The sequence below is a fragment of the Embiotoca jacksoni genome, unplaced genomic scaffold (assembly GCF_022577435.1).
Source record: "Embiotoca jacksoni isolate LCO1_2020_lvr unplaced genomic scaffold, fEmbJac1.0.p SCAF_40, whole genome shotgun sequence".
In the NCBI taxonomy this organism is placed as follows: domain Eukaryota; kingdom Metazoa; phylum Chordata; class Actinopteri; family Embiotocidae; genus Embiotoca; species Embiotoca jacksoni.
The window spans coordinates 2,414,199-2,423,130 of NW_027185393.1; the positions used below are offsets into that span (position 1 = coordinate 2,414,199).

The window sequence follows — 8,932 nt, forward strand, 5'->3', positions numbered from 1 at the left end:
AATTTTAGAAATAAACATCAGGTTGTAAATTGGTCTGTAGTTTCCTAAAACAGCTGATCAAGAGTCGTCTTTTGAAGTAAAGGTTTAATTACAGCCACTTTAAAAGCCTGCGGTACATAGCCGGTTACAATAGATAGGTTGATCTGATCTAATATGGAAGTATTAATTAAAGGGAAGACTTCCTTAAAAAGTTTAGTTGGGATGAGATCTAACAGACAGCTAGAGGATCCAGATGAAGAAATAATTCTAGTTAACTCAGAGAGCTCAACAGGAGAGAAATGTTCCAAGTTTACATCTGGTCCTACAGTTGCTTTCAGGGCTGCTGTTGCTTAGCAACACATCAGTGATGGTGTCAGGAAGGGTCGGCCCGATTCTCTCCCTGATAGTAAGAATTTTATTAGTAAAGAAGTTAATGAAGTCATTACTGCTGAGAACTTCTTGTTGTCCTCTATTAATGATGAATAATATAAAGTTCTGGCCTTACGAAGAGCTTTCTTATATAATATTAGACTATCCTTCCAGGCAGGTGAAATTCTTCTAAATTAGTGGAACTCCATTTCCTTTCCATCTTTCTAGTCAGACACTTCTGCATCGGAACCATTTTACAGACCTGGAAGCTACAAACACTTTTATAAACAGTCTGGTGGAGCTCTGATGTGCTGGTGTTTATTAAGTGATGTAAGTTGAAGCACTTCCTCCTCCTGCTGTGTATATTGATGTGTTGAATCTAAACCGGGACAATCTTCATAATGAAGATATTAAAGTCGATTAAACACACTTGTAAGATTTAGTTCAGTTCTCCATGAAATACTTTGTCAGCAGCGATGAAGAGGAGAGAAACAAACAAACTAAAGGAGAGACTTCTGACACTTTGTTCAAAACAACAGTTTCATGCTGACTGAAGCTGACAGACTGATCCTCCTCCTGATCCTGATCCTCCTCCTCCTGATCCTCCTCCTCCTCCTGATCCCCCCTCCTCCTGATCCTGATCCTCCTCCTGATCCTCCTCCTCCTCCTCCTGATCCTCCTCCTGATCCCCCCTCCTCCTGATCCTCCTCCTCCTGATCCTCCTTCTGATCCTCCTCCTGATCCTCCTCCTCCTGATCCTCCTCCTGATCCCCCCTCCTCCTGATCCCCCCTCCTCCTGATCCTCCTCCTCCTCTTCCTGATCCTCCTCCTGATCCCCCTCCTCCTGATCCTCCTCCTCCTCCTGATCTCCCCCCCTCTTCCTCCTGATCTCCCCCCCTCTTCCTCCTGAACCCCTCCCTCCTCCTCCTCATCTGGGTTTGTCTGTGTTCCTTCCACATAACTCAGCTGCTCGTCTGTGTTTTTGTTATTTCCCCTTTGGGTGAAAGTTATGCTCGGAGCTCCTCCTCTTCCTCCTCCTCACAGGCATTGGTGCCCCTTCTCCTCCTTCCTCTTTGCTCCTCCATAATTTTGTATGTTCTGTGTTTGGGGAATGACCTGAGGAGGAGAGACGGAGACAGAAGCAGCAGAGTGGGACAGAAACGGAGACGTTTTTATTTTCAGAGCAGAAACACTGGACGGTGAGTACAACTCCTCGTCTTTGTAAAGAACAACATGTTTCAACACATGTGAGGTTGTGTTGATGAGAGCTGCCAGCGAGGCGTGTTCCAGGTGTGTTCCAGGTATGTTCCAGGTGTGTTCCAGGTGTGTTCCAGGTGTGTTTCAGGTGTGTTTCAGGCGTGTTGGCATCAGGCTGACACACAGCTGGCCTGCACACACACTAAATACAACAAAAATCTCACTTGGTATTTGACATGTTCAAACACATTCAGCCACAGCTGCAGGACCAGCCGGGTCCAGATGTCAGACTTTACTGGAGATATGAGAGGAAACCATCATAGCACATCTGTGATGTATTACCATAAAATAATTCCTCTTTCTAAACTGTGACCCATTGATTATGAATTAGATGCTCATATACAGACATGGTGCTGGTAAAACTCTGGTACATTAGGATTATTTGTTGAAACTAACCACACTAAACTGAACTGCTCACGCAGCCGCTGTAAGATGGAAAGTCAGACTGATGAACACTTATCGTACCAGAATAAAGAGCAGCTTGTAACACAGTCAATACAGACACGCATGAATGTGCCATGACGTCATCATCAGTTGACCACAGCTGGTCGTTATCATTGTTAATTACGCTTCTCCCAAATAAAGTCTGGCATTTACTATCTGAGCTACAGCCAGCTCTTAGCCTGGGTGGGCGGGGCCTGTCGCAGGTCTGGCATAAACAGAGAGATAATGGAGGGCAGGTCGGTACTGGAGTTTTGCAGGTGCAGGGAGGGTCAAACTGGACCTGCAGAGCACGGACAGCATCAGAATGTGATGCACTGGAGCATGTGCAGCCCTGCAGACTCAGATCAGGGGACGGAGGCGTTGAGTTGATGTTTGGGAGATGAACTGTTGAACTGTACTGGGTGACTTTCAGAGGTGTTCCTAATATTTTGTCAACCCAGTTCATTTATTGAATACAACAGCATCAACAGCAAGAGTTTCTCTGCTTGTGATTAGACCCTTGTTTCTGTCCTTTTCTGTAAAGTAAAGTCGGAAGAAATGTGTGTGTGAGATGAACAGATGAAGTTCAAACACTTCTGAGTTCACGTTGGAAACTTGAATCCTTCAATTAATCTCGTGTTTAGTCCAGCGACCTCTAACTCTCTACGCACACCTACACACACACATACACACACACCTACACACACACACATACACACACACACACACACACACACACACACACACACACCTACACACACACACACACACACACACACACCTACACACACACACACACACACACACACACACACACATACACACACACACACACACACACACACACACACACACACACACACACACACACACACACACCTCCATAGCTGGAGGAAGAACAGTCATTAAATAAGATGCATGTAGGTGGAGGTCGTGTTATTAACATGGATGTGTTTCAGTATTAAAAGTGCAGCTTTACTTTCTGTGCAGTGACTTCCTGGTTGGAGTGAGCAGGATTTACAGACGGACTCTGGAGGAAAAGGATTTGTTCTTTTAGCTTTTGTCAGCTTTGTCACCTCCCTTGTGATACTGCAGATGACCACAGGCGGTGTGTGTGCCGTGCTGCTCCTCTGGTTCTGTTCAGTGGACCCCTACCGGACCCCCAACAATGACAGAAAAGACCTCGATCAGGACACGAGGAGCCACCACCGAGATGCCAGGTACTGTTTTAATCCCTCCTGCATGCTCAGGTCAGGGGAGAGTTCAACCGACTTCGTCTTCACTTCTTGGTTGAATCCAGTTCAGAGCAGCAGCAGTTGATGAATCTACTGAAAACATGTGCCCAGCAGTTTTAAGCCTTCATTTTACCAGTTGAATGTTTTGTTGAGCTTGTTCTTTGTGAAAAAGGCAGCGGGATGTGAAAGAGTGTCGACGGTGCTGCGATCCAAAAGAGGAGGCGTCCCATCATCAGAACCAGCCCCAGTACCAGATCGTCCCACAGATCAACATCACTCTGCTCAAAGGTAACAATGAGCATCTGTCCAAGGCCTCACTTTATGTTCAATGGGAAAACTTCCCATTGCAAAACTCAGCGATTGCGGAGGGAAAACTCGTCCGCGAATCGCCACCCTAATGTGGTGGAGAGGTTCGAGTGGCTCAGTGATCCTGGGAGCTATGTTGTCTGGACCATCGGCCCCTGGTGGGGTCTCCCAAGAAAAACTAGTCTCAGGTGAGAGCCCAGACTAAGAGCGGTTCAAAAGACCCCCGATCAATAGCAGGCCACGGTCCGAGATCACCTCGCCCGGGTCAGGGAAACCGGGGAACCCTCCCGGAGCCAGACCCTGGAGGGGAGCTCGCCAGTGAGCGTCTGGTGGCCGGGCCTTTGCCCATGGAGCCCGGTCGGGCTCAGCCCGAAGAAACATCATGGAGCAGCCACCCTGTGGACCCACCACCCACAGGGACAAGCATTGTGGTCGGGTGCAATGCAGACTGGGCGGCGGGCTGATGTGTTGGAGTTCTCCCTGGAGAATGAGAGAGTCGCCTTCATGCACCTGCGTGTTGCAGGGCGGAAGGTTCTGACTGCTGATTCGGACGGGGGACATCGTCGGGCGGTGGAAAGAGGACTTTGAGGAACTCCTAAACCCGGCCACCATGTCCTCTGGAGAGGAGGCAGCATCTGAAGACTTGGGGGGGGGGGGAGGTCGCACACCCATATCCCTGGCAGAGGCCTCTGAGGTAGTAAAAAAGCTCTTCGGTGGCAAGGCGCCGGGGGTGGATGAGATCCGTCCTGAGATGCTGAAGGCGCTGGACATTGCTGGGCGGTCTTGGCTGACACGCCTCTTCAATGTCGCATGGGGGTCGGGAACAGTGCCCATGGACTGGCAGACCGGGGTGGTGGTTCCCATTTTCAAAAAAGGGGACCGGAGAGTGTGCTCCAACTATCGGGGTATCACACTACTCAGCCTCCCGGGCAAAGCTTATATCAGGGTGCTGGAAAGGACTCAGACCGTTTGTTGAACCTCAGATTCAAGAGGAGCAGTGCGGATTCTGTCCTCGTCGTGGAACAGTGGACCAGATCTTCACCCTCGCAAGACTACTGGAGGGTCCTGGGAGTTTGCCCATCCAAACTACATGTGCTTTGTGGACTTGGAGAAGGCTTTCGACCGGGTCTCCCAGGTGTTTTTGTGGGGGGTGCTCGTTTCCGGTGGGTGTCGGCCTCCACCAGGGCTGTCCTTTGTCACCGATCCTGTTTGTGACCTTCATAACAGGATATCTAGGAGCAGTCAGGGGGAGGAGCACGTCGGGTTCGGGGGTCTCCGGATCGCATCTCTGCTGTTTGCAGACGATGTGGTCCTGTTGGCCTCTTCGGACCTCCAGCACTCACTGGGGCGGTTTGCAGCCGAGTGTGAAGCGGCAGGGATGAGGGTTAGTACCTCCAAATCTGAGGCCATGGTTCTCTGCCGGGAACCGGTGGATTTCTCCCTCCAGGTGGGGACGGAGTGCCTGCCTCAAGCAACGGAGTTTAAGTATCTTGGGGTCTTGTTCACGAGTGAGGGGAGGATGGAGGGTGTAGGGTGGAGGGTGTAGGGTGTAGGGTGTAGGGTGGAGGATGGAGCGGGAGATCGACCACCGGATCGGTGCGGCTGCAGCAGTACAACAGGCGCTGCATCGGACCGTGTTGGTGAAAAGGGAGCTGAGCCGGAAGGTGAAGCTCTCAGTTTACCGGTCGATCTACGTTCCGATCTTCACCGATGGTCAGCAGCTCTCTGGGTCGTGACCGAAAGAACGAAGTCGCGGCTACAAGCGGCCAAAATGAGTTTCCTCCGTAGGGTGGCCGGGCTCAGCCTTAGAGATCGGGGAAGGAGCTCAGACATCAGGAGGGAGTTGAGGCGTTACTCCTTCACCTCGAAAGGAGTCAGCTGAGGTGATTCAGGCATCTGATCAGGATCCTCCTGGGCACCTCCCTCTGGAGGTTTTCTGGCAGGAGACCCCGGGGAGACCCAGGACACGCTGGAGGGATTATATCTCCTGGCTGGCCTGGGAACACCTCGGGATCCTCCAGCATGAGCTGGAAAATGTTGTGGGGGAGAGGGAAGTCTGGGTCAGCTTGCTTTGCCTGCTGCCACCACGACCCGACCCGGATAAGTGGAAGATGATGGATGGATGGATGGATGGATGGATGGATGGATGGATGGATGGATGGGAAAACTTAGATATACACAGGTATACACAAGGACTATAAAATATATAAATATGCGTGTGTGTGCATATATCAAATATATTACAATATTTTCTCCTGTAATTCCTCTCATTTTAAGAAAGTAATTTTGACAGAATACTTTCATTAGCTGCCTATAAATCGCTCCTCCTCCTCTCTGATTGGCTGTCATTGATCCAACCCACTGCCCTTTGATTGGCTCACGTTAAACTCCATCTCTGTTTACCCTTTCTGTGTTTTTATTGTTTTCATATTTAAATATTGTTTTATACTGTTACTTTCTCGTTTTAACTTCTTGTACAAAACCTCGTAACCTTGTTTTGAAAGATGCTTTATAAATTAATTGTATTATATTATTCATTATTATTTGAATTAGTCAGGTCAGGAGGCGGGGCTTGAATGGGGTGGGGTGTTGCTGGAGGAGGAATCAGGATCAGGGGGTCAAAGGTCACCATCAATTGTTTTTTATCATTAAGTTAAGTGTTCTTTCACTTACAGCAATACGTATTTTACTTGCTATCACAGATTTTTCACACAAACTAACATGCATCAACTGCAGGTCGTTTTACTTCCACGTCCTTGTAAGTGACTCTGCTGCCCCCAGGGGAGAAAGGTGATGCTGGTGATCGAGGAACTTATGGGAAGTCGGGCCGAGTGGGTCGGATGGGCCCTCTGGGTCCCAGCGGCGTGAAGGGCAGCAAAGGCAGCGTGGGTTTACCTGGCGAGCCCTGCAAATCCTTCTTCGCAGCCTTCTCTGTCGTCCGCAAGAAGAGCCTGCAGTCCAACAACTACTACCAGACGCTGGTGTTTGACACGGAGCTGGTCAACCTCTACGGACACTTCAACATGTTCACCGGGAGGTTCTACTGCTACGTGCCGGGCATCTACTACTTCAGCCTGAACGTGCACACGTGGAACCAGAGGGAAACGTACCTTCACGTGATGCACAACGAGCGGGAGGTGGTGATCCTCTACGCGCAGCCCAGCGACCGCTCCATCATGCAAAGCCAGAGCCTGATGCTGCAGCTGGAGATGGACGACGAGGTGTGGGTCAGACTCTTCAAAGGCGAGAGGGACAACGCCATCTTCAGTGACGAATTCGACGCCTACATCACCTTCAACGGACACCTGATCAAACCCAAAACTGAGATGTGAGACCGGACGTGTCACGATGCGTGTGAGACAGAGACAGCTGCTCAAACAAGTTGGTTTCCATGTGTCACATATAAGAAATTCAGCTGTTTTTTCGTATTTAGTTTCCTTATCAATACAAGCGAGCTGTCGTACAAAGCATGTACTCATATTTACCCTTTGTCATGTGGGAAAAAAAAAAATCATCCTGATACATTTACCTTAATTCATTTGGAGTTTAAGTATCATAAAAAATGGAAATAAAATCTATAACTGAAATTAACTGAAGTCAACATTAATATTCAGATGTTTTTCAGATTTGATGATTTTTACTGTCATATCGAAGACAGCTGGAGGTGTTCATGCAGGTGAGTCCGGTACGATCCTCTGGTGTAATACAACACATTAAATATGAAATATTCTCATATCTGTGTGGCTGTTAAATGTCGCTGCCTCTCATGTTCGTCTTCAGACAGGTGGTTTGACATGTTAAAGTTGGAGGGTGTAAAACGAATGTGACTGAAACTCTTAATTTAATTCTCCAGTTAGGAAAGTTTTGTGAATCCAACCTGAAAAACGTGGACGCAAAGAGTCAGAAGGTTCGAGTCAGGATATGAAAATGTCTTTTTTCTTTCCATTCGTTCTTCCTTGTTGAAATCGGCTGCCTACAAATCCCACAATGCATCTTGAGTGTTGGGTCCATGGTTAAGGAGCTGCTAACCTCTGCAGAGATGAGGAGGTCCGGTCAGCATGCTTCTAGTCGTCAGTTCAGGATATTTATCGGCTGCTTTTAAAAGCACCATAGATTTTATACAACAACATAAAGCAGATCAGAGAACATCCGCCTGAGTTCAGAAGACCAAATTCTCTCTGCAGGTCTTTGGGGATGAAAATAATAATAATGTCAATTACGTGTCTTCATTTTGGTAAAATTGGAAAACATCATATTTCGTTGTAGTTGTCTGACTTCTCACTGATGTTTTTGATACATCTGTTTTTAAAAATAAAAGATTTTATTCCTCTATTTTGTACATGACTAAAAATTCACCTCCAAATAACAAAACAAAAATACTTTGACAGTGTTTCAGGTTTTTTCATAAATTTAGAAAATGCAATTTAAAATTTGGTAAATTGATTGTTATAAATTCTATTATTTTACATTTTAACCATGATAACAATCATGTGAACATCTTCAGTTATCCAAATGAATAACTCCCAGAAACCTGCAATGTAAAGTTAACAAAACTACATTCTGATGTTTGTTTTTCATATGGACAAAGAGTATAACTAAAGTTCATGAAATGAAAGCTTTTACATTTTAGATATGTGATAGTCCACATACATGTTTATATTGTTATAGACTGAATATCTACATTGGAAAGTTGTAATGCTGTGTTGATACTGCGATACTGAAGCAGCTGAGTCAGCAGCTTCCTTCAGCTTTTCACAGCTTTAATTTAAGCTCCAGCTTTTCTGGTTTAAACTGTTTCAACTGCATATTCTGAAGCTTCAGGTCTACTGTTATATATTATGTGTGCATAATATGATTGTGTATGTAGCTCTGAGAACCTCTAAAAATCATGTAACCTACAGCTTCACGGAGCGCTGCAGCAAGTTATTATTAAAGTTTTGGTATGAATATATATCTCTGGATGGCGCTGTGAAACATTTGTAATTTTTTTTAGAATGCACATGCAGAACATGCATCTGGCTGTAAAGAATATTTGAATATAAAATAAATATATTGTTTAAAAAATGCTCCTGGTTTACAATAGTGGCTTTTTATTATCAAGGGAGTTTTGGTGAAAACAGGTTTCATATAAAATCTGGATGAACAGGTGAAAAGACATTGAATCTTTCATCACAGTCGTGTCGTTTCATCTGCATATGTTCATATGAAAGGAGCGTTGGTCTGGAGTTTCACTGGGAGTCTGTGAAGATGGATATATTCGAGATCCATTTTTAAAGTTAAAAAATAAATCCTTAAAATGAGAATTAAAAATGTCAAAAACCTCAATTAATTTAAATCTATTTAACAGGTTATCTGGTTTGCTC

General features: G+C 46.2%; 1 protein-coding gene across 1 annotated transcript; it reads left to right on the forward strand.

Annotated features, from left to right (window-relative positions):
• Nucleotides 1-1,381: 1,381 nt before the first annotated feature.
• Nucleotides 1,382-8,618, forward strand: c1qtnf1 (C1q and TNF related 1). Its single transcript, XM_069168604.1, has 4 exons — nucleotides 1,382-1,547; nucleotides 3,124-3,248; nucleotides 3,436-3,551; nucleotides 6,351-8,618. The coding sequence occupies exons 2-4, from the start codon at nucleotides 3,124-3,126 to the stop codon at nucleotides 6,899-6,901; spliced, it is 792 nt and encodes a 263-aa protein (XP_069024705.1). The 5' UTR covers nucleotides 1,382-1,547; the 3' UTR covers nucleotides 6,902-8,618.
• Nucleotides 8,619-8,932: the final 314 nt, after the last annotated feature.